At 56.4% G+C, this 24,947-nt stretch overlaps 2 protein-coding genes across 9 annotated transcripts in view; both read right to left on the reverse strand.

The window, feature by feature from the left end:
* Window positions 1-11,714, reverse strand: part of LOC108933831 (voltage-dependent calcium channel subunit alpha-2/delta-2-like) — a 32,688-nt gene extending 20,974 nt beyond the window's left edge. For 2 of the 6 annotated variants that reach the window (XR_001966088.1, XM_018751178.2), the window contains exons 1-17: window positions 11,633-11,714; window positions 8,927-9,005; window positions 5,864-5,980; window positions 4,844-4,903; window positions 4,662-4,706; window positions 3,745-3,889; window positions 3,427-3,558; window positions 3,278-3,335; window positions 3,074-3,124; window positions 2,821-2,920; window positions 2,550-2,711; window positions 2,346-2,456; window positions 1,903-1,981; window positions 1,383-1,432; window positions 711-800; window positions 428-493; window positions 141-215 (exon numbers count right to left, since the gene is read on the reverse strand). Coding sequence is in view for 5 of the 6 variants with exons in the window: in XM_018751178.2 (XP_018606694.1) it covers window positions 141-215; window positions 428-493; window positions 711-800; window positions 1,383-1,432; window positions 1,903-1,981; window positions 2,346-2,456; window positions 2,550-2,711; window positions 2,821-2,920; window positions 3,074-3,124; window positions 3,278-3,335; window positions 3,427-3,558; window positions 3,745-3,889; window positions 4,662-4,706; window positions 4,844-4,903; window positions 5,864-5,980; window positions 8,927-9,005; window positions 11,633-11,691 (1,479 nt within the window). In the remaining variant the exon portion in view is untranslated. Of the gene's footprint in view, window positions 1-140; window positions 216-427; window positions 494-710; window positions 801-1,382; window positions 1,433-1,902; window positions 1,982-2,345; window positions 2,457-2,549; window positions 2,712-2,820; window positions 2,921-3,073; window positions 3,125-3,277; window positions 3,336-3,426; window positions 3,559-3,744; window positions 3,890-4,661; window positions 4,707-4,843; window positions 4,904-5,863; window positions 5,981-8,926; window positions 9,006-9,727; window positions 9,798-10,937; window positions 11,220-11,632 lie in introns of those variants that run through there. The other 4 variants (XM_029252087.1, XM_029252088.1, XM_029252089.1 and 1 more) reach the window with 4 other exon arrangements.
* Window positions 11,715-12,947: 1,233 nt separating this feature from the next.
* LOC108933832 (aminoacylase-1-like) lies at window positions 12,948-18,910 on the reverse strand. 3 transcript variants are annotated; one of them, XM_018751182.2, is made up of 15 exons: window positions 18,658-18,910; window positions 17,777-17,912; window positions 16,961-17,025; window positions 16,749-16,853; window positions 16,162-16,256; window positions 16,000-16,076; window positions 15,596-15,685; window positions 15,254-15,310; window positions 14,634-14,707; window positions 14,480-14,529; window positions 14,243-14,387; window positions 13,931-13,999; window positions 13,763-13,842; window positions 13,619-13,679; window positions 12,948-13,448 (listed from the first exon to the last, which is right to left on the reverse strand). In XM_018751182.2, exons 2-15 carry the CDS (start codon window positions 17,907-17,909, stop codon window positions 13,284-13,286), a joined length of 1,266 nt encoding a protein of 421 aa, XP_018606698.2. In that variant the 5' UTR covers window positions 17,910-17,912; window positions 18,658-18,910; the 3' UTR covers window positions 12,948-13,283. The 3 variants fall into 3 exon arrangements, with proteins under 3 accessions (XP_018606698.2, XP_018606699.2, XP_018606700.2); XM_018751183.2 differs by lacking the exons at window positions 16,162-16,256; window positions 16,749-16,853 and having other exon boundaries at window positions 16,854-17,025; XM_018751184.2 differs by lacking the exons at window positions 16,749-16,853; window positions 17,777-17,912; window positions 18,658-18,910 and having other exon boundaries at window positions 16,854-16,983.
* Window positions 18,911-24,947: the final 6,037 nt, after the last annotated feature.

The following is a 24,947-nucleotide window of genomic DNA, read 5'->3' on the forward strand; positions in this document are numbered from 1 at the left end:
GACTGGACAGTGAAAGCAAACACATCTCCACGGTACTGCAACGTGAAGGTGGCTGGGACTCTTTGTGTACATCTCACACGCACACACTCCCCCATGAGGGTGAGAGCGTGACTCTTGGAGTGTGTGTTGGAAACACTCACGTTGTAGCGTGGAGTGAGCTTCTTGATCTCATCGAGATGGACGTCCACCCCCATCACTCCCAGAATGAGCTGGTTCTGAAATGGAGAAGCATAAAGTGAGTGCAGCCACTACAGAGGAACACACACACACACACACACACACACACACACACACACACACACACACACACACACACACACACACACACACCACACACACACAGAGCCCTGTGACAGGTGCAGCACTAACAGGACACCATAAATAGAACAAATGACAAAGCAGCGCCTCCTCACGCCCCCGATGCTACCTGCGAGCTTCCCTCCACGGTGAGGTTGAAGACGGGCATCGTCCCCGTCACCACCAGGCCGAGCCCCTGGAAACACCAACGGTCAGCGGTCAGCCCCATCTCACAGGTGGACTCTGCGCTCCTCACTTAGCGACAGAGGGAGGGTGAGTAGGAGGAACGGAGGAGAGCATCATGGGAGTAAGAGACAGCGCTGCTCCCATACTCCGGCTCCTCCTGCTCCTCCTCCTCACCGCGACCCTTAACTTCTGAGGGAGGACCGTCTACAGCCGCCACGCGTGCTCACCAAGGCGTCCTGGTACACGTTGGTCCACTGGACCTGCTTGGCCCGGTTCCCCGCCAGCACCATGGGTCGCCCCAGCACGTCCAGGTACTCCTGAGCCACAGAGAGACGGGGTCAGCGGAGGGCTGGCTGGCAGAGGCCCGCTGGGACGAGCGTACCATGGTGCACCGAGGTACCCGACACGTTTGCGCAGGTCAGCGCTGAGCTCAACAGCAAAGCTCTTCTAGGATCTGAACTACAGGACGGCATGATTGCGTTTTGCATGATTGCGTTTGGGCTCCTCAACACGCAAAACTGACTATCTGACAGTCCACACACATCCATCACGGACACTGTTCTCCTGAGCGACTTACACCGATTTACCCGTTTATACAGCAGGGTCACTTTTACCGATTCGGCACAGGGTAAGCACCTTGACCAAGCACGCTACACCGGGAGGCGGGATTCCAACCTGGGACTTTCGAGTCCGTGGAGGCGGTTCGAACCAGCACGCCCCCTACTGGCCTTCTGTAATTTTACCGAAAGAAGTTTTAACTGTGCAGATCTGAAGACTTTACTGCGTAAACCACGCGGTGGCGGAGGGAAGCGGGACGAGCGATGGGGGGGCTGCCGTGGCCTGTCTTCCTGAGCGTGTGTGTCTGGTGCGGCGCTGCAGTCCCCAGGCGCGGTACTGACCTGAGTGTTGGTTCTGATGGCACAGATGGAGCGGATCTCAAAGTAGTACCCTGGAGGGGTGAGGGGGGAGACAGAGGGGGAGAGAGAGAGAGAGAGAGAGAGAGAGAGAGAGAGAGAGAGAGAGAGAGAAAACGAGAAAGGCCGATGTTGTCACTGCCACTACAGGCCGAGGGCGAGAGGAGAGAGAGGATGCTGCTCTGGCAACACACGTGTACACGTGTGGTGGTGCCAATAAAACACACCAAAATGGGAACTGAACTGAGAGAGACGAGTCATGACAAGCATGCGTCGCGAGTCCAGGCTGCGCGTCTCAGCTGTTCCCCAGTTTGGGCTTTGATCCAGGGGGCAGAATGGTGAGAACGGGGGTCGGGTTCCACCTGACCTTCTCTTCCTATACGCTGAAACTGGAGGAGACTTCAGAGTGGACTGAGGAACACTGCAGGGAACCCCCCCCCCACCACACACACACACACACACACACACACACACACACACACACACACACACAGCGGATACACACCTTTGTTGGCACACGCAATCCACTGGAGTGGTGTGACGTCGTAGTTGTGCTGCCCCACAGAGAAGGTGAACACTCGGACCTGGACAGAGGACACGAGTCATGTCTCCGCACCTCTGGGAGCGTCACCATCGCCTCTCCACCGCTCTACACGTGTGCGGAAACGTGCAGCTTTTCATATGGACTCCTGCGGCTAAAGAGCGACTCGAACCCAGAGCCCACAGGGTTGAGGTCTGGAGGAACGCTGATCCGCATCCTCACTTCTACCATGTTGGCACCACGGCAACACAACAGACACGCTGAAGCGTGCGTGAAGGTACCTGCAGTACACTTTAGATGAACTAGTGTTCCACATGGCACTTAGGCGCGTGTGCTGTGAAGCCCGCGACCGCGGTGAAGCCCGTGCCGTCGAGCTGCGGCCCCGGGCTGCGCTGCAGGACGCTCACCGTCTTATTGGGCCAGTTGTACTGCTCAAAGACGTCCTGGGCGCGGTCCTCGCCGCCGTCCGTGAACAGCATGATCACCTTGTTGCAGTTGGCCCTCGGCATGTTGGTCAGCTGCGCGAACAGAAGGACAAGAAGGACAGGTGAGCTCCAGAGCGCCGGGACACGAGGACAAAGAGAGAAAGGGACGGCGGCAGAGCGCCTTACGTTGAGCAGCTGCTGGAAGGCGAAGTGGAAGCCCGACTTGTAGTCCGTCATGCCCTTGGCCTGCATGAGCTGCACGGCCTGTTTGAAGGTGCGCTTGTTGCGCACGTTGGCCTGGACCAGGTGCTTGAAGCACGGCACCACGGGCTCGGCCTTCTCGCTGAACTGCAGCCGCACACGACGTGTAACGCGTCACACACAACGCCGGACTGGCACGGCGCGCCGTGTCTCGCGAAGGGCGATGCCGGCCGGCAGGCAGGACAGACCAACTCACTCGCGCCACGTTGACGTAGTCGTCGTCCGACAGCGTGTCCAGCATCTCTATCACGGAGGCTTTGATGAGCTTCAGGGTCAGGCCGCTGACACTACCGCTCCTGGAGGCGGAGAGAGTGGGGTGGGGCGGGGTCAGAGGTCACGGTGCTGCAACCGCTCAGGGTCTCGTACAGTCCCAGCAAAGCGAGCCACAGAAGGTTCCAGAGACCCTGGAGAGTGACGCAGCCCTTTCAGCCAGGAGGGGGCACACTTACACGTCCACCAGGATGACCATGTCCTTTGGAGAAGAGGCTCCTTGGATGTACCTGGAGCACAAAGAGAGTTGTGTGCCAATAACCTGCAGGGCTCAGCAAAGAGGGTCCCGCTGCATGCTCTGACACACACACACACACACACACACACACACACACACACACACACACACACACACACACGGACACGCGCGAGCGCAGACTCACCAGGACCTCCTGCGCACGTCGTACAGGTCGATCTTGTCGGGCGCTCTCCAGGGTGTGGCTGCAGGAGGGACAGTGAGGTGTCCTAAGACTCGGGGACATGACTGTGACGTCACAGCGAAGCCGCGCTCCTCGACGGCACCGTCACGTACCTGGGTAGTACCTGGTGACGCCCGTGGCGCTGCCGAACGCCTGCCACAGCAGGGACGGGTCCTCGCGGCTGTTCTCCACGAAGGTCTTCTCCAGCCCCTGCGTCCAGTTGAGCTCGTTGAGGATCACGGGAGCTGAGGGAAAGTTCCAGAGGCACCGCATCACCCGGACGGTCCCGCTCAGCACGTCCTCGACTCCTTGTAAGCGCTAACGGGCTCGACCACACACACGAATTGCTTTGCTTTTGTGAGCTCCGCTCCGAGGACATGTTCCTAACCGCGGTACGAGGTGGAGTTTGGACGGCTAGAGCAACGACTCACAGCCCTTGTAGATGTCGGTGGGGATCTGCACGGCCGTGTAGGAGAAGTTGACGCTGTTCCGGAAGTTGGGGTCGTACACAAACTCCAGCCTGAGAGAGGACGATGGCGCCGCGTGTCCGTGTCCGTCGGCGTCCTGCACGGCATACTGGTGCCGCAGCGACATCGAGGGCTTCGTCAGTCACAGCAATCGCAGGTTCGAACATCGCCTTCGCGCGAAGGCCCAAAGACCAGACATTTCCGCCGAGTGGCACGCAGTAGGTCAGCAGGCTGCGGAGGGAATGAGCTCGGGGCCCCTTGGGGCTCGACCACAGAGGTCGGCGCTCCTCAGCCCCGCGCTCAACCCAGAGCATACACTCTTGTACTGCTATTCTCCTGCAGCTGCCACTGACACTCAGAGCTTCACACTAAACTCTGAGCCACAAATTCACTCATTCTCTCCACTGGCTTCCTGTAGCTGCCATATCGAGTTCAAGACTCAGCAATCAGAAAGGGACTCGAACCCATGTCCTTCAGAGCCTCTTCTGTCCTGATCTCCTGACAGCTCCACAAATGAGTCCAACACCACCTGCTCTGATTATCTACGTATTTGATATTTCGACGTCACTTCTATAGGAGCTACTGGAGGGACGTGAACCAGCAACATGGTGGTGTCACACGCACAAGCTGTGTGTCCACAGTGCTGTGTGTGTGTGTGTGTGTATCTACAGATCTTTGTCTGTTGATGATGCACTTTGTTTACTCTGAGCTGTACGTCACTTTGGGGAAAGGAATCTGACAGATGAGTAAATGTAAGTGTAAACATGGGTCCATTTGAACAATTTGCAACAAGGGAACTAGAAGGACACTGAGGGCGTCCAAGAGACGGGACACGGGGACTTTTCAGAGAAAGGGCCCATCAGGCGTCCCACCACACTTACATAGTCGAGCTCCGCCTTGGAGTCGTAGTACTCCATGTCCCACTCCTGCAGAGACAGACGGACAGACGCACACACACACGCACGCACGCACACACACACACACACACCCACACACACACTGAGGGATCAAACCGTGTCAGACCAAATTAGAGAGAAGTGGAAAGCATACACGGCTGTTCTACCTTAATGTTGTCCTTCCAGACGTGCTCCTTCTGCAGGCGCTCTGCCTCTCTGGTGAGCCGCTGGGAGAGGAGTCAGAGGTCACAGGTGAGAGGTCGTCGGGCACAACATGCACACGTGGTGCAATGTTTAAGAAACACACCAGTTAAGGAGTTCCAGTGAACACTGGTTACTGAGCAAATTGGCACAACTTTGAGACACATACACGGATCACACAACAGGGAGCATGACACACGTACTGTAAGCTCCCTAAACACACACACACGTTACACAGGTAGAGAATACCACACACGGACACACCACATACACGCACACGCCATAGTGAGTGGCGTATTCCATAAGCAGACCAAACACAGATCCATGGGAAACAGCTCTGCTTTGTATCTATGTATGTGTGTATTTATATATGTGTGTGTGTGTGTGTGTGTGTGTGTGTATATATATGTGTGTCTGTACAGCATACATGACAACACGCTGTCCGCTATTGTCAACATAAAAAACTGTGCACCGTGCTCTCATTAGCTTCTTTGAACTTTAGAGACATTAATGAGCTCATCGCCAAGTTTGTTCAAGTTGAACGCAGCAGCCAATTAAAGCTCCCGAATCGAACCGTGTGATCGCGGTGGGGGGGGGGTCTTTCAGCCGGCATTTCTCACCGCCATCAGCGGGAGGAAGAACCACAACTGTTTTGTGACACAAGCAAATACTGTAATATGTTTTAAGTGAAGACACAACACGGCTGTGCTGACTTGTTTGTATTCAGGAGTGCAGGTGTTCCGCAGGGCTCACTTCTCGGCCCCCTGCTTTTCTTCCCCCCCAGGGCTTCTCCTACCGCACACACGTGCTCGTGCATTCCTCTGTATGGATGCAATTGCTATGCAAGGAGCACAGTGGTGTGCGTTTGCGTGTTTTCGTTGTGCCTGCTGCACTAGAAGCAACGTGCAGCACTTTCGTACATCATTGAGTGCGTGTCGTGCTGGGATGTTTCTCTTCCCGCGGTCGGTGCCGACGGAAACCTTTACCTCCAAGGCCTTGCGCTTCTTCCCTAGAAGCTTCTCAATGTCCGAGGAGACCTTCTGCACCACGTCGCCGGGCGAGTTCCTCAGAAGGCTGAACTGGCGCCTCTTCTCATTGTAGATCTGCAGGAAGAGCAAGACGGCTCAAGGTGACGCCCCCCCCAGAGACCTCGGGCCTGGTCGGCATCAGCATCGCCTCACCTTCCGACTCCGCCTTCTACTACTGCCAGGCGTAGAGTGCACAGAAACACACACGCACGCACGCACGTATGCACGCAGCCCAAGCCGTGCTGGAGCTCACACAGGGTTTGAGTGCTCTGGTCAAGTCCCTGAAGGAGGGAGGGACACCGCTGGGCAAATGCTCCTCTGCCATCACCCTCTCAAATGTGTGACATGGAAGCAGTTCTCCATGCTTCTGACCGGTGCAAAAAAGACAAAGCGCAATGGGACACCGGGACACCGGGACACCGGGACACGGTTCCCCAAAAAGCACCAAGGAAAGGAGACCGAGACGCAGTAAGAGCCGCTCTCTGTGGGACGTCGCACCTTCCTTGGTGGGATTTCACCTCGCTTTGCCGACACCTTGAGAGCGTGGGAGGAGGTGGCAAACAGCCCCGTTGTGAGGAACGACAATAGAAATAAGACAGCGCGATCCTACGTTCTTCAATAAAAATGCACACGGACAGAAGATTCCCGCTGCAGGAGCTGCACCAGGCGATCGGTATTCGTGAAAAACACTCCAGATTCACCACGGTACACATGGTACGGTACGCTGCACGGTTATGATGATGATTTACAGTATATAGACCCTTCTCCAAAAACACCGAGCCAACAATCGGTGTAAAGTTTCTGTACAGAAAGTGCAGAAAAAGGGAGTGCGACTGAGAGCAAACGTCTTTGTCCGTACCTGCTGTCCTGGCGCCTGTTGTTCATCATCATTATTATTCTTATTATTATCATCATTATTATTAATAGAGGACAGTGCGGAGGGCGTGTGGGGTGCGCAGTGCTGCGGTCACTGCTGTGACGGGCACCCTAACGTGGCCTTACAGAGGCTCCAGAGGACAGGACAACAATCATGAGGACAGCACTGCGCCCACCTGAACGACCTGTCGAGTCCATGGTAAACAGAAGGAAAACATGGTATTCCTGGTGTGAGATCTAGTTTTCATACCTTTAAACCAGAGTGTGAAGGTGAATGTAAAAATGTACATTTATTCTCTGACGCGACACTTTTCACCAGAGTCACTTACAGTGTTATATTACTTACCCCGATTTACTCATTTATTCAGCAGCGTCATTTTTCATTTTTACTGTAACAATTCAGGGTAAACGCTTTGCTCAGGGGTACCGCCCACAGCAGAAGGTCAAATACTTTTGAGGAACAAATTTACTGAACAAATTTTGACAGTATTGTGTGTGCTCAGGGGGTGCGGTGGCGCAGTGGGTTGAACCACAGTCCTGCTCTCCGGTGGGTCTGGGGTTCGAGTCCCGCTTGGGGTGCCTTGCGGCGGACCGGCGTCCCGTCCTGGGTGTGTCCCCTCCCCCTCCGGCCTTACGCCCTGTGTTACCGGGTAGGCTCCGGTTCCCCGCGACCCCGTATGGGACACGCGGTTCTGAAAGTGTGTGTGTGTGTGTGTGTGTGTGTGTGTGTGTGTGTGTGCGCGCTCATTTTTTTTTACTTCCGTCACAAATCTTACGCATCTCAGGGACTTGCTGAACATCTCAAGTGCTGCAAATCGTCCTGCTGAGGCTCACAGTAAAATTTTTACAGATTCAAATTATTGTATGAAAGCAGTTGTACCCCAGGGATAAAGTAAGAGAACAGCAAACTTTACACAAGCGCCACTTCCTTCACTCACTCACTCATTCACTCATTCATTCATTCACTGGTTCACTCAGTCATTACAGGACACTACAGGACAATACAGGACACAAGTGGAGTTCTCGCTCCCCCTGGTGGCTTCTCTGCCTCACAGCACTTGCACTTCCTGCGTCATCTGCTGCCAGAAAAAGCTGCATATTCCTCCCAGTGAGAGCAGCACTATAAATAGCAGCTGTGCAGGGCAGGAAGGCGGGAAGCTGGATAGGAAGGCGGGACAGTGGGCAGGAAGGCGGGACTTTGGGCAGGAAGGCGGGACTTTGGGCAGGAAGGCGGGGCCAGGGGCCATGCTGGCCAACAGTCTGGCCGAAATACTGAGCCGTGGCATAGGACCAAAACAGCTGCGACGCAACACCTCGCAAGTACCTGCCGAGGGTCCGGTCCGGTCCGGGCCGGTCGGTATATAGCCCGGTTCAGACCGGTCCGGTCCGGTCCGAAAGCAGATAGAGGAGCAAAGCCCTGCGACACTGCGCTGCGCTGGGAGCCTCGTGGCTTCGTCACCGAGCTGCATCGCAATTAACGGGCCATAATTAGTCGCGAGTGGGCGTTGCCCTTTCAGTGCATGCAAATGGAGTAAAAGTAGAAAAGACACCGGTGAGCATCACAGCGCCGTTCCAGCAGCACCTTATCGTAACGTTCGTCATAACCATAATCATCATCATCATCATCATCATAATATTAATCATCAGCGTTAATGAACAAGTGCAAACATTACACAAGTCAGATCTACACTTAATGTTTACTCTCCGGTCTCACGCACACGCACACGCACACGCACACAGCACTGCATTGCATTGCACTGCACTGCAGCGCACGCACACACACGGTACACACACGGTACACACGCACCGACTGCCTCACAGCTCAGCGCTGTCAGATGCTCTAGCCAACTGGACGGAGTGTGTCTCGGCTCCGCGGTAAACAAACGTGCTGCCACATGGCTCAAACCGCGTTCTGACCACAACAGTGGCGCCTCACACTGCCCACCATCTGCTTCAGTACACACACGCGCACACACCACACGCACGCACGCACAGAGAAACATGCTGTACTCACACTAGGCCCCAAGTCTGAGGTCCTTGGAGCTTCTTTTACCGCGTTTACTACACTTTGAGAACAGCACGGTGCACTACGGTATTACACACACGGGTGTCCAGCTGTGCACCCCACAAAAACAGCGCACTCACCCCCCGCAGCTGCTGGGCGCTGGCGTGCTGCAGGACCCGGTCCAGTTCCTGCTCGATGCGTCTGGCCCAGTACATCATGCTGTGGGTGGGGTGGGGGGGGAGAGACGCAGGGTGAGCGAGTGGCCCGGGTGCGAGAGGCACAGCAAGAGCACAAAGCAACCTGCACTAATGTGGAGCAAGGAAGTGGCCACTGTGAGTGTGTGTGTGTGTGTGTGTGTGTGATGCACAACGTTGACATTAATTCATGTGTTCATGGACACTCGGACACCTTTTCTCATATCCTTGCAAACCGTCACGAAGCAGCTACACTGACACTCATTGTTTCGCACACACTCCTCTCCACAGAGTAAACAAAGTGTGTCCCCAACTGGCAAAGAGCTTTAGACACACACACACACAGAGGACTACAGACACAACCACGTTGCTGGTTCACATCCCAAAAAGGGAGAAGAGTAAAAGTGAAAAGTGATGATGGAGGTTCTTCCTGAAGCCCTGAGCACACGGTCGCTCTGGTGATTCATACGTGTATAAAACACACATCGTGCACACGAGCGTGTGCCTGCATAGCAGTGAGTCACACACATCACTGTGTGCCCCTCGGTGTCTGTTTACCTCTCTTTGCAGTACAGTCATCCCCAGCGTGTGTGTGCAGCGGTGAGTGCACTGATGTGAAGGAACACCAGATGGGAAGACCACACACACACACACACACACACACACACACACAGCAGTTCGCTGAGATGATGACAATCTGGAAAGGCCCACCAGGCCACGAGGAGGCTCTTCCATCTGCGAGCTCACCGAGGGAAACGCGCCTCAGTGTTCGGCTCTCCAGCACCATCTCCTGAGCTCCGCCTGGAGCGTGCGTCCTTCACGCTGGAAACCAGAACCCTTCACCGGTGACCTTTGGGCATCTCCAGGTGTGGCTTTCCAGCTGGCACCTCTTGGCCCGGGAAGCCCTCGCTCATCGCCTCTCTAGGCTTCACCTGTCAGCCTTGCGCCGATGACGCCCGCGTCTCCATACCTCCATCTCCCTTCCCGCTTCCAGTTCTCTCGTGTTCAACGAGGTGTCAGGTGTCAGATGTCCTCTCAGAGACATCCTCTTCTTGGGTTTCTGGCCATACCTTGCAGCACATTGTCTGAAGGTACCAACCCCCTGCAGATCCTTCCGGAGAATTTCCCACGAGGATCCCTCTTGACAGCTGCACCCTCTGGCCCCGCGGACAACCGGAAGGCCGTACGGCCGCCCACCGCGTCCAGCGCGCAGAGCTCCTCGCGATGGACACGTGATGTCTGTCGGCCGGTCTGTCCGGCGTCTCTCCAGCGGTGCCGCATCACACCTCCCTGCACCTTCTCCCCAAACCTCCCCCCTGCACCGGCTTCTCCGCACCACGGCTCAGCTCCTCCTGCAGGAGCTCCGAGGGATGCGACCTTCTCTCCCGCCGCCCTCACAAGGCGCTTGAACCCGGACTCTACGGACCTGCCGCCCCCCCACTGGGACCACGGCATGGGGGGTCCCTGGGCAGCTCTACGGTAGAGTCTACCCGGGTCCCTATAGCCTTGTGGCACTGCATGAAACAGATGGCGCGCGCGCGCGCACACACACACACACACACACACACACACACACACACAGAGGATTGTGTATTAAATGTTACTAAACAATGATTTTCTATTTATTATTATTATTATTATTATTATTATTATTGTTATTGTCGTCATCATCAGCACATCTCACCATACACGTGTGTGTGCTTTTTCCGCCCGCCCAGCGCGCACTAACACACATTTTGGGACGGAGACGCGAAACGTGACGCACCGGCGCGGACGGCTGTGTGGAGCAGCGCGAGCCCTCCGCTTCAGCACGTGTGGCACTCCGGATCGCGCTTAAGGCGGACGGGGACGAACACGGACACACACACACACACACACACACACACACAGAGACGCGACGAGATACGCGACCAGATACGCGACCAGATACGCGCGCGCGGCCAGGCGCGCTACTCACGTGTACTGCTGCGGGAAGCTGAGAGCGCGCGCCGGCGGCCAGCTCGCGCTCGGCAGCAGCAGGAGCAGCGCGGCGGTGAACGTGCCCGACATCATCGCCATCTTCCATCGGCGGCGCGCACGACACGTCGAGTGTGTGACGCTGCTGCTGGAGACGGAGGGAACGCGGTCCGAGAGCGCGGCGGCTGCGCGCGCGGGATGCGCTGATGATGCGCCGATGCGGCCGTAGATACGGATACTGTCCCCCTCGCTCCCTCCCCCTACCCACCCCCCTCAGAGCCTGTGTCTCGCGGCACGTTCTCGTCTGTTCTCCGCTCTCCATGATCACGGACACTGGACCAGGACCGTCAGTGTGGCACTGCACCCTTTACACCGATTTTACCCTTTCATTCGGCGCGGTGCCAGAGCGGGAGCTGGGATTCGAACCCGTGTCCGCTGGGTACAACAAGGCAGAACAGAAGCTGCCAGCACCGCGCTCCCTGCTGGCCCTCCATTTACATAATTCATAATCATCTCATATTTCACGTGCTCTTCTTATCGGCCCCCAGTTTCGTGCGTTTGCGCTGCGCACGCGACAGTAATAGGAGGACACCCCCCTCAGGGGTTTGTTGTGCGCGAGAGGCGAGGTGAGGGGTGGGGCTCACACACACCGGTGGACACACACTCCTCACAGCCGAGAAACACAGGAGCTCAAACCTTCGCAAAGTGGGATCGGCGTCAACTCCGCGGCGGCGGCGCCCGCTGCGAGTCTCCATGGCAACAGCAACCCGTGGCGGAAGTGCGTCTCGCGGTGGCCATGGCATGGGCCGCGGGGGAGGCGCGTGAAGCTCCACCATCACTGAGCCTGAGAGCCGTGTACTCATCATCCCCCCCCCCTTTGGAAAATGTCCTTTTTTCATTTCTCTCATCAATGAAACTGCAGCAGCCCCCCGCCGCCCAGCTTCTCTCCGCGAGCCCCTGAGGTTCTGCACTACATTTACATGTATTCATTTATCAGACACTTTTCTCCAAAGCGACGTGCATCTCAACAAAAATACAAATTTGCGCATCACATTAGGAGAAAGAGACACGGCTGCAGCCGCCATTCTTAAGTAAACCCAGTTTGCTTCTTTCCACCTGATGCATGATCTGATCATCATGTAGGTGCACAAAACTCGGGTCGGGACGGACCGGCCCCGATCACCTTCCTACAACATTTTTTTTTTTTTTTTTTGAGATACACAAACATTAACATACAATACAGGAGTAGCGGCTGCGTAAAAGGTTATCTGGGGACGATCGTGAAGTTACGTGCGGTGCGTGAACCTTCACGCCATATATGAGCTGGAGAGATCATGTGGGAAGTGAATCCGGAAAAGGGGAGTTTTCAGACCCTTCTTGAATGTAGGCAGAGATTCAGCAGTTCTGAGGGAGAGGGGGAGGTCGTTCCACAGCAACGGAGCCGGAACCGAGAACCTCCGCGCTTTGCTTTTTCTGTGCGGGACCAGCAAGCGACCAGAAGTAGATGAGCGAAGGGGTCCGGTTGGGTGTAGCAGTTGATCAAGTCCTGTAGATACCTGGGAGCAGTTCTACTGATACATTTGTAGGCGATAGCCAGGGTCTTGAATCTGATCCGAGCAGCTGTAGGAAACCAGTGCGGAGAAACAAGTAGAGGAGATATATGGGAACTACTGGTTACAAGAGTATTGAGAAAGACCCCCCCCCCCCCAGAAAGCGCATCCCCACACACACACAAAAAACTCTCCTACTGAAGACACTGGGGAAACATGCAGCAGGAACAAGAGTGTTTATTCACATCAGGTGGACAGAGCTACACAATCAAGAGTCCTTTTCAAGTCATTTGTTCAAAAACAAGTGTTTAAAATCACCGTGCAGTAACATGCAGAGCTGAAAGCAACAAGGGCTCCGGTGACACTGGCTTTCGGCATCTTTGGTGTGTGTGAGAGACGGAGAGAGAGAGAGAGAGAGAGAGAGAGAGAGAGAGAGAGAGAGAGAGAGAGAGAGAGAGAGAGAGAGAGAGAGAGAGAGAGAGAGAGCACTGACACCGATCATGGGCAGGAGCAGAGTAGAGCGGCTCCTCACCTTACGATACTACAGGGACCAGAAGACTGTCTGCAACTTTCGAGCCGGCAACATCACGGTGGCCAAGAGCTGCCGACTCAGTGATCCAGTGCAGTGCTGTGACATGTATTAGATCTTACGTGTTAAAGAAGTAAAACAGCAGAACAAGACTTTCTAATCACTCCAGTGAAGCACCGTTTAATCAGAGCTAGAGCTTGAGAGAGTGAGTGAGTGAGTGAGTGAGTTAGAGAGTGAGGGAAAGGGAGAGGGGGGCTGCAGGCGTGTCCTAGGCCTCCCCCGGACCAGGCGCCACACTGGCCAGCGCGGGAACCAGGCATTCGTACACGTCTATGCCACGGAGAAAGACACGCTCGTTGAGGAACTCGTTGTGGTCATGCAGCAGAATGGGTGTGTTGTTCATCGGGGAGAAGCCAATAGCAGGCAGGCCCACCTGGGAGAGACAGGGGGTGGGGGGAGAGACACACGGTCCTTCAAAGGTGCTCGCCTACCTCACGGCCCTACGGCTTGTCGCCACTCTCACCGGCTGGGATCAACCCGAACGTGTGTCGTGGCGCAGTGCGGCGGAACCGGGCGGAGCCCCGGTTTGAGAGCAACACTCACCGCCCGGAAGAAGCGGCTGTCAGTGGCAGCCGGGAAGATCTCTGTCTTCAAATTCATGTTCCTGCAGAAGGAAGGAAACACTTGAGCGCAAAGTCGCCGCGAGACGACCCCATCCCCTACAAGGACGAACGTGGCGCTGCTCACATGGTCCTGCACGCAGTACTGAAGGCGCTCCACCAGGGGTTGCTGTCTGCTGTCGAGGTCACTTCCTGATCCATGTGTTTCTGGGGGTGGCGAGAGCAGGAGATCAGTGGGGGGGTTAGGGAGGGGCACAGCGAGGGGCACAGCGAGGGGCACAGCCGCACAACTCACCTGGGCAAACTGGTAGGTGACATCCTCTCCTGCCTCTCTGCACCACCGCTTGATCCTCTCCTCAAAGTCCTGAGACACAGGCAGAGACACACACAGTTCAACAAGCCAGTGTTTACTCATAAATGTGTACACAGACCGTCGAACTAGAAACATCTGAAGTATTTTCCATTCCATTTAAACTTTTAACGGCCTTTTCTTCACTGCTCCACTTTCCAAAATTCACCCGTCAAGGCAACAGGTGGCAGTAAAGAACTCACAAAGAGAAGGGGGGGCGCTGAGGAGCCGCTCTCTATGCGAGGAACGTGCGGTTACCTGCAGGTCGACGGTGGGCGGGATCCGCATGTCGAAGCTCACGTCCATGTGGGCAGGGACCACATTGTAGGCCACGCCCCCGTTCACCTTCGTCATGTTCACGGTTGTGACGTCACCGAGGGTGAAGCACTCGCCCGTGTTCAGGCTGCAGAGGGAGAGGAGGGTCTCAGCACTCAGGGGGTCTTCGAGTCTCACTGTGCCGACCCCCTCTCCGCTGCTCCGCCCCCGTCCACTCACCGCTTTCTCTCCGACTCTCGGAAGTCCAGGAAGGCGTTGATGACCCTGCGCTGGAGACCATGACACGCCATGAGACCACGAGAGCTACGAGCTGAACAGATCCTCCGTCGTAGAGCCGCTCCCGAGGATAAGCTCCGCCCCCTGCTACACTCACCAGTTTCTCCGCCGCCGTGTTCTCCACAAAGCGAGACCCGTGGCCTGGGTCCCCGGGGCACTTCACAGTGATCCCTGGTGGAGAGACGGCGCCCCATCAGCGGGAGCAAAGACGCAGCACCGCGAGGAAGATGCTGATGTGAGCTACACCTCAAGACGACTAGCGACCGACTTCCTGCCATTAGAGCACTTTTGTATTACCATCACCCCATCATCCTCCTCATCATCTTCATTGTCATTACTGCATGTTATTGCTAATGAAGAGCTGCACTCTAAAGTGGGAAAGTCAGTATCGGCAGACTTTATGTTGCCACCTGGACTCTTGCTCTGTTTGACACTCTGTCCCACCGAAGGCTGTCGGTGGGTCCAGCCCAGCTTCAGGGTTCTGGACGGGCCTGAGCAGGACTAGTCGTTCGGCGCTTGCTCCATCACTTCCACCACCGCACTGGTGTGTGTGCGCGCATGTGCGTGTGTGCGTGTGTACACTTTCCTTCAGCATCGCTACCTTTTGTCTTTCTGTCTATAAGTGTGCTTCCACAAGTTTGAGCACATGGGACCCTGTGGTCACCAGGACGGCGGCCAAAAGGTGCAACAAAGGAACGGGTGGCTTCGCCAACTCACACCAGGGGTTCCTCTCGCCATAAAACACAGTGTAGGACTCGCCGGGGTTCGCCAGACCTGCAAGGACACACACGCACAGAGCAACACATCACATGTGAACGGAATGATCCAGGTTCCAGTGTCATGTGGTCCAGCAACATCCAACTGGGAAGCACGTCGCTGAAACTGCGCCCTCCGTAAACGACTCCAGGTGCGAGTGACGCAGCCCTCTGGTGAAAAGCATTTGCTCATCAGCTGTAACTGCAATGAGGACAAGGACCACGACCACGACCACGACCATGACCATGACTGGGGGGGATGGGGGGAGGAGGAGGAGGAGGAGCGGGGCGGGGCGTCTGTCACCTTCATCGAGTGCAAAGCCAATGTTGAGCTTTGTGAACTCGGGGTGTTTCACAAACATCTCCATGCCTGCGTGACCTCCGACCTCCTCGTCTAGAAGAGAGAAGAAGCCTGGAGTGAGAGCTGCTCTGGGAGACAGGTGACACACACACGCACACGCACACGCACGCACACGCACACGTACACGCACGCACACACAGCTGATGTCTGGTTACAGGGGCACCGGTTCCCAGGTGTGACTCACCCCATCGGAGGCTTTCTTATAAGAAAAGATACGTAAGGAATTCTCCTTCACACTCATGACTCTTGCAGCCCCACGAAGTGACTTGCAATAAACAGCGAGGGTGTGAAGAACACACTGCGGGCTGAACTAGACACGCACGTTTCATGGACACACTGAGCTTTACCTGGAACAAAGAGGAAGTGGACGGTTCGAGGCAGAGTCGTCCCCCGCGCCCTCAGCCTGCGGACAGCTTCAATGTACCTGCAGGAGCAGAGCGGAGAGCGGGGCCGGGGTCAAAGGCGGAGCTTCGGTGGCATCCTTCTCCCGGGACCCAGGTCACACTCACTGGATGGTGACGCACTTCATGTCCTGGGCCCCCCTGCCATAGATATTCCCTTCGTCGTCTTTAACAGCGGCGAAGGCGTCGTACTTCCAGTGTTCCTGGGCACAGCGAAAGAGCACAGGGGACTTGGAAGCGGCGCAAACATAGGCTTCCCATGTCTGTCCTGAAGGTCTGCCCACACGGCGCGGCGCCACGAAGCAGAGTCTTCGGAACGGCCCGTTACAGGAGCAACACAAAACACGCGTTCCTCTGCCACAGGGGCTCCATACGTGCCCCCTCCTTTTGAGGGGGGAATACGAGAGAGCAGCTGATCAGGCATCGTGGCACCCCGGCTACAGGAGCAAGGGCCACGAACCCAGTGTCGAGCTCGACGTTGAGCAGTGAACCAAGAGACGCGGAGGCTTTCACCGCGATCTTTGCCTTTCCCAAGAGAAGTCTTTTGTCAACTTTTCAACTGACAGGTAAGGCTTTTCTTTGCCTCCTCAGCTTCCTACAGCACTTCCCTCAACATGTCCCTACGTTACGACACGCAACGGCTTCAGAGCACGGCACAAAGGCCGGAGGTTTCCGAGAGACGGACGGGTAGACACCTGGTAGACGGGCACCACGTCCACATGAGAGTTGAGCACGATGGACTTCAGTGAAGGCTTGGAACCAAGCCACGTCATGATGAGCACCACCCTGCCTGGACACACCTGAGGGAGAACGAGGAGATGAGGAAGAGGGAAGGAGGCACGAAGCGCCGTGTCGGTGCGCATGACACCGCACTGGAGGCTGGAGGGTCACGGCTCCAGTTCAGTACCTCCACCTTCTTCGCCGGCAGCTTCAGCTCCAGCGCCATGCGGTCCAGGAACCGGAGGGCAGCACCTGGAAGCGGATCACCGGGTCAAAGGTCAGGGCCCAGACACCCAGCACGCACTAGTGGACGGCTGCATTGCTGCGCCGCTCGGTGGTAAAGGTGGGAGAGCCGGTAGTGTAGCGGTTAGAGCTACTGCCTTTGCATCCATAGAGCAGGTTTAATCCCCACCTCCAGCTGTAGTACCCTTGAGCAAGATACTTACCCTAAACTGCTCCACTAAAATTACCCAGCTGTATAAATGGGTAAATAATTGTAATGTTAACATTGTAAGTTGCTTTGGAGAAAAGCGTCAGCTAAATGAATAGATGTAAGAGACTGAGGAGAAGGGGACACAGGTTGACCGTGTGTGTGTGTGTGTGTGTGTGAAGAGGAACACACAACTCAACGTGTGCTCCTCCACAGGCTCCGTATTGTAGGTGTCTGAACATGACAGCTCTCATTGAGAGGAAGGACATGTCTCCGAATAAACGGACACAGGCCACGAAGGTCCTGAAACATCAGCTCCACACTGGGTGTTGGCCCTCCCCAGTTGTCCAGTTATCTTTAGTCCAGTGCCCACTGTGCAGGGGGATGGGACTTTATCACGGGACAAAGGTCAACCTGCCTTACAATGTGTAAGCCATGAAACCGCCGTCACGGCTCATCCAGGACTGAACTCTGAACCCCGATCTGCAGCAAACAATCGGCAGGACAGCAGAGACGGGGCGGGGGGAGGGACGGGACACGCAGACAGAGCCACGGCCCCCTCCCGGGCCTCACCGTAGTCGGGCTCAGGGTGCACGGTCCGCAGCCGCAGGTACTCCCTGAAGAGCGACACCGCCGGATCCTCGGACCCCCCCGGGTCGGCCGTACCCCCACCCCCCTGGCTCGGCCCGTCTTTGTCTGGCAGCATGACCTGTGGCGGACACACGAGGGACATTCACGGTCACACGAAACCCACGAAGAGAGAGCGGTTCCTCAGCTGAGCGGCTGGCGGTCGGTCGTGTGCCAGTAAAGCACGCGGACCGGTGACCCGAAGGGTGATGCTTCGAGTCCCACAACAAGAGCTCTGAACCCAGGAACGTGCCAGGGCAGCCTTGGAAGGACACACACTCCTGTAAAGGGGACAGCGGTAAACAGTGTAAAACTGCGGACAGCTGGTAGTGCCGAGAGCTGCTGCCTTTGGATCTAGAGGTCACGGGTTCGAATCCCACCTGCAGCTGTAGTAAAGTACTTACCCTAAATTGCTCCAGTAAAATTACCCCGCTGTATAAAGGGGTAAATCACTGTAAATCACTTTGGAGAAAAGTGTCAGATGAACGAATAAACATAAATGTAAATATAAAAGTAGGAAGAGAGACGCATGAATCCGTCACACAACTGCAGCCTAAGGGAAGAAACTCTTTTTTTTTAAATTACTGCAGCGCAGGTTGGTTGATCGGAACAAAAGTGACACTTTAAATTGACACAAAACTAGAAATGATCATAACGGAGCGATCAATCAATAATAAGCCGGGCAGGAGGAGGCTAAGCCTAACGGATCAATATTATAAAGCTGCAATAACAAGAAGAGACGTTGGATTAGACTAGAGACGGATTAAATAAAGAGAGATCATGGAAAAGTAAATAGAGAGACCAGACTAAGACTGAGTGACACACACCTCACCAGGCTGCAGGCTGGTTCACCTCTATGCACAGATTTCACCTGTTCGCCGCCGTGCCGGTGTCACCAGATGTCAAAGTCAAAGTGGTGAGAAGCAGGGAGCCACGGCGGGGGAGGGGGAGGGGGAGGGGGAGTTAACGGGAGGGAAGAGAAGAGACGTGACGAAGAGAGACACGAAAGGCAGCAGGAGCCGCAGGGCAAAAAGCGAACTCGACACTCGACGCGCTTCACTTTCTTCTGCTTCTGCTTCTTCTTTCTCCGCCTCCTTCACCGCAGACGGACGGAGCGCGACACACCGCGAGCGCCGCACCACCCCCTTCCGCACCGGAGGATCAATTGCGCGACATTCCGCTGTTGCGACGGTAAGCGGACCAGTGCGCTCTGTACTGTTTATTATTATTATTATCATTATTATTATCATTATTATTGCTATTATTACTATCATTAATTAATTAAACTGACAATACAGGAGTATTCATTGCCAACAGTCAAACTTAGCCGGGAGGTGTAAACAAAAATAAATAAGTAACACATAAATGCACAAATAAATGATGAGACACTCCATGAATAACCAAGAATATTACATCAAAGCCTTAAAAAAAATTACAGTAATTTATAGTCTTAATTCCCATCTTATTATTAAACTCCTCAATAGTACTTATATACTGCTTAAATTCTTCAAGAAAAACATAAGATAGGTTTTTTGTTAGCAAATTTGGACCTGTGCATACTGTAGCGTCCCCCCATGGAGCTACTAGAAACTGGCTCAACAGATGGGGTAAAAGAACCGTGCTCTTTATTGAAAGCGTACGTCTCCAACAGCAGTCTTAACAAAGACGCTTCAGACAGTAGAAAACACAGAACACCTCAGAATCCCCCTGGGTCACTCCCAGCCCCCCCGCTGCACCCTATGGTTAAGGGGTTCCCCCCGGGACTCCCCAGAATCCCACTCTCAAACACTGAACATAAATAGGACGACAACCAATCAGAAACCACACACAACTATGTACACACACATAAACACTAATGCCAACTATTTACACATTTACTCCCCTCAGCGCTGTTACATTGGCCCCCCTTTAGCAGTCGGCCGTCCCGGCGACTGTCGACCCCAAAAGAACAAAGTCCCTGAGGCGCAGAGGCAACCTGCGCACCCTCCTGGGTCTGTGCGGGGACGGTGAGCCCGCTGGACCTGGTGGACTCTCTCCGGGAGGCCCCGGTGCAGGTTCCTTGGGATGGTAGGGGGCGAGTCTGTCACGGTGTAGAACCACCGGCCGACACCCTGGCCCCATCCGCACCCTGTAGACGACATCCGACAGCCGATCCAGAATCACGCAGGGACCCAACCAGCTGTCTGCAAGCTTTCCGGGGATTGTATACCCACACCCGGTCTCCTGGGGCCAGTGGGCACCCACGACACTGCATGTCATATGCGCGCTTCTGCCGCCCCCCGGCCTCCGTCAGATGGCGCCTGGCAAAAGCGTGCGCGGACTCCAAACGCCGCCACAGTTACGGAAGGTACTCCGGACCCACTTCACCCCCCACCTCGGGCTCCGGCGGGCTGCCGAAAGCCAAGTCCACCAGAGTCCTCAGCTCGCGTCCGAACATGAGCAGGGCAGGGGTGCAGCCGGTGGACTCCTGAACAGCAGAGCGGCACGCCCACAGGACCAGGGGCAGGTGTCTGTCCCAGTCGCGCTGATGTCGGGAGGTAAGCACAGAGAGCTGCGTGGTGAGTGTCCGGTTGAAACGCTCCACCAGCCCGTCGCTCTGTGGATGAAGGGGCGTGGTGTGCGTCTTCCGCACCCCGAGCCGGTCGCACACCTCTTTCATGACTTGTGACTCAAAGTTCCTGCCCTGGTCACTGTGCAGGTCCTCTGGTGCCCCAAAACGGCAGAACATCTCCTCCACCAACCGCTCCGCTGTGGTCGCAGCACTCTGGTCCGGTACCGCGTACGCCTCGGGCCACTTGGTGAAGTAGTCCATGGTCACGAGCACGTAGAGGTTTCCCCGATCAGTGCGGGGAAAGGGTCCCAGCACATCCACGCCCACGCGCTCCATTGGGGCGCCTGACTGAAGTCGTTGCAGGGGGGCATGAGACCGGTCACTGGGGCCCTTACGCGCCGTGCAGGCATCGCAGCAGTGCACGAACAGCTCCACGTCTTGGCAACACCCCGCCCAATGAAACCGCTGGCGCAGCCGGTGCAGCGTCTTCGCCACGCCCAAGTGCCCAATGCCGGCGGGACCGTGCACTCGCTGCAACACGTCTTCCTTGAGGCTACGGGGGACGAGGAGCTGCCACAGGACTTGGCCGGGCACTGGCCCCTCCCAACGCCGATACAGCAGCCCCCCCCACCTCAAGGCTGTCCCACTGTGAGCAGTACGACTTGACGGTGGGTCCGTGTGGGGCCACAGCAGTCCAGGGTGGGCGCTGCCCCGACTGCAGGAAGCCCCGCACCACCGCCAGCTCTGGATAGGCTTCCTGGGCCTGGCGGAACAGCTCTGCATCGTCAGCGGATCCCCCATCGCTCGCCGCATCTGCCGCCAGCACAGCGCAGGTCTCTTCTGCAGTCGCTCGCCGCTCCTCCAGCCGAACGCAGTGCCTGCACGAGCCTGCACTGCAAGGGCGCCGAGAAAGTGCGTCGGCGTTGGCGTGCAGGCGTCCTGGCCGGTGTTGGACCTCAAAGTCATACCCCTGCAGCAGCTCCAGCCACCGTGCTATCTGCCCCTCTGGCTCCTTGAAATTCAGGAGCCATGCGAGCGAGGCGTGGTCAGTCCGCAACAGGAACCTGGTCCCGTAGAGGTAGGGACGAAAATGTTTAATCCCTGCCACCACGGCCAGAAGCTCTCGCCGTGTGACACAGCAGTTCTTCTCTGGGCAACTCAGCCGGCGGCTGTAGAATGCGACCACCCTGTCACCTCCATCTCCCGCCTGCGACAACACAGCTCCAATGCCTTGATCGCTGGCGTCCGTGTCCACGATGAAAGTCCTCCCAGGAATCGGGAGAGCCAGGACGGGGGCAGACGTCAGAGCCTCCCTCAGGCGGTGAAAGGTGGCTGCGCACTCAGGGGTCCACTCGAACGGGGTGCCCTTAGCCGTGAGGCGGTGCAGTGGTGCTGCGATGTCTGCAAAACCACGCACAAAGCGGCGATAATACGACGCCAGCCCCAGGAAACTCTGCAACTCCGACACGTTCTCTGGGGCTGGCCAGTCTCGCACCTGCCGCACCTTGTCGGGGTCCGTGGACACTCCATTCGCGTCCATGACGTGGCCCAGGAATTTCACCTGCCGCTGGAGGAGGTTGCACTTCGCGGGGTGCAGTTTCAGCCCGGCCGCACGGATGGCAGCGAACACCTCCTTCAGATTTGCCAGCGCAGACTCAAAGGAGGAGGCGTGCACCAGCAGGTCGTCCAGGTAGACGATGCACCGGCTCCTGGGCACATCCGACAGGACCCGCTCCATCAGCCGTTCAAAGGTGGCGGCCGCGTTACACAGGCCAAAAGGCATGACCGTGAAGTGCCAGAGGCCCCGCCCCAGAGTGAATGCTGTCTTCTCCCGGGCCTCCGGCGCCAAAGCGACTTGCCAGTAGCCACTCCTCAGGTCCAGAGAGCTGAACCACTGTGACCCCGCGATGCAGTCCAACGCATCGTCAATGCGTGGCAGGGGGTAAGAGTCCTGTTTGGTTACCGCATTCAGGCGACGATAATCCACGCAGAACCGCCAGCTGCCGTCCTTCTTTTGCACCAGGACCGCCGGCGCTGACCAGGGGCTGCTGGAGGGCTCAATGATGCCCGCTGCCGCCATCTCTCTCACCTTTTCCTCCGCAATCTGCCTCTTCGCCAGTGCTAGGCGATGCGGCTGCAGGCGGATGGGGGCCGCGCCACCTGTCTCGATGTGGTGCCGCACCGGGTCCGTCTTGGTGCAGTCTTCATCCCGGGCTGCGAAGATGTCCATGAAGGCATTCAGGAGCTCCCTCAACTGCTCTCGCTGACCCTCCTCTAACTCCGCCCCGCTGCGCTGCCACAGCACCTGCACCGCTTCGCGAGTCGTAGCCGAGGGCTGCGCGACACACCCTGCGCCAGAGGAGCCCCCGCTGTGTGCCTCGGGCTCTCCCTCAACTGCCATTTGGTGCGCAGTCCCGGTCCCCTCCACTCGCGAACTGGCGAGGAAGAGGGTGCGTGTTTTGAGGTTCTTCCGCCGCCGCCGCGTGTGAGTGAGGGCAATGTTCTCACCTGCCAGCTGTAGCGACCGTCTGCCCAGGTCCAGCACCACCCCCGACTCGGCCAGGAGATCCATTCCTACAATGCACGGATCCCGGATCTCCGCGAGCCAGAGCCAGAACTCGTGCTCCAACAGCTGGTTGCCCACAGCCACGCGCAAACGACTTTTCCCCCACATCGCCACGGTCTGTCCTGCGACTGTGCGCAGGCTCGCTGACGCCTCGGTCCATCCCTTGGGGGGATGGCGTGCCGTTCCAGGCAGCACCCCGGTGCGCACGATCGAGATTGTAGACCCCGTGTCCACGAGGGCTTCGCAGGGCCCGCCTTCTATTAGGCAGGGCAGCAGGAGGCAGCGGAGTTTCCCCAGGCGTACCACCGGGAACGAGGGTACGCCCCAAGAAGGGGCGGACTCACAGGGCGAAACACCCCCTCACGGCGCCGCGGGGGCGGTCTCTCTGCAGTGGCGCGCCTGGTGACCTCGCTTCCGACAACGCCAGCAGATAATAGGCGGCCGTTGGCGCGCAGCTTCTCCCTCCACCTCGTCATCAGTGACGTCCTCCAGGGAGCGGCAAGAATGCGCGGGCTCCTTCGCCTCCCGTAGGACGGGGCAGCAAAGCCTAACGTGCTGCTGCAGGCGTTCTGGGGCGAGCGCTCGGAGGAATGCCTGCAGCGCCAAGTCTTCTTGCATAGCTGCGGGGTATTGCGGGTACGCCCGCCGCGCCAGGAGCTGGACATCCGCGGCCAGCGCTCCCTGGGCTTCGCCTTTGCTTTGCCGCGTCGTCTCGCTGTGAGCTGCCCGCGATAATACTATAGTCCGCTGTTTCGTGTTGGCCGAAACGGCGTCTCAGGGCAGCCGTGAGCGCGGGCAGCTCGTGGTGTTGTTGGTCCGCTCTCACGTCTAGCGGCACGGTCAGCGCTTTCCCCTCCAAGGCTAGCCCCAGCTGTGCTGCCGTTGTGCCGCGCTGCTAGGCGAAGCTGTGCTTCGTAGGTTTCCCACGGCTCCGCCCCCGAATACCGCGGCAGGCGGAGCGCTGTTGGCTGCGGTGTTTCCCCCGAGGCCGGCATGATGGACGGTGGTTGGGGAATGAATGCCTCTTTCTCCGCGCACCGGCGTCGCGAGGGAAGCCTCTCGCCGGCGTGGTGATGATGATGATGATGATCTCTACAGCTGCTCCAGAGCGGCCAGCAGTTCCCAAGTCTTCGGTCTCCCGAGAACATTCTTTTCCCGGTCGGTTTTTGGGGTTTGCTCGCTCAGAGCAGACAGTACAAGACACAGAACACGTCAGAATCCCCCTGGGTCACTCCCAGCCCCCCTGTAGCACCCCATGGTTAAGGGGTTCCCCCCGGGACTCCCCAGAATCCCACTCTCAAACACTGAACATAAATAGGACGACAACCAATCAGAAACCACACACAACTATGTACACACACATAAACACTAATGCCAACTATTTACACATTTACTCCCCTCAGCGCTGTTACAATACGATATTCGGCTAAGATTAATACACTGATGTATATATGCCTGTTTCTCTGTGCTTCTATCAAATTGTAAGAGTCCAAACGGTATATATTCATAAAGCAAAGCAAAATCCTTACGCAGTTTATCAATAATGAACTTAGGCACATCTCTCCACAGCTTTTTGGAGTAAAAACTGTGCCAGCAAAGACGACGCACGGCATCTGGGTGCAGGTTACAAAAACAGAACAATTTTCATCTATCCCGTCCTCAGACTTTCTGAGAAAATGCTTTACAGGGTAGAATTTGTGTAGAATCTTAAAAGAGGTTTCCTTCACCTGGTTTGTTAAGAAGTATTTGTGCGTCAGCAGCCAAACTTTCTACCGTGGCACACTGTTAACAAAGGTTCTCCAGTAAGCAGTGACATAAGGTAAGGTGGCAACATCACTGTCCAACAAACAGAGAACTGCCCTGTTGATTGTTATTTTTACTCTGTTGTTTCTGTTATTTCAGATTTAAAGAATGTGAGAAACAGATCCTTCCACAAGGAGTATCAGCTGGATCCACCACCAAGACCAGGGTTAGATACTTCCTGAAGTAGAGTCACAGAG

This window comes from Scleropages formosus, chromosome 5 (genome assembly GCF_900964775.1).
Source record: "Scleropages formosus chromosome 5, fSclFor1.1, whole genome shotgun sequence".
NCBI lineage: Eukaryota > Metazoa > Chordata > Actinopteri > Osteoglossiformes > Osteoglossidae > Scleropages > Scleropages formosus.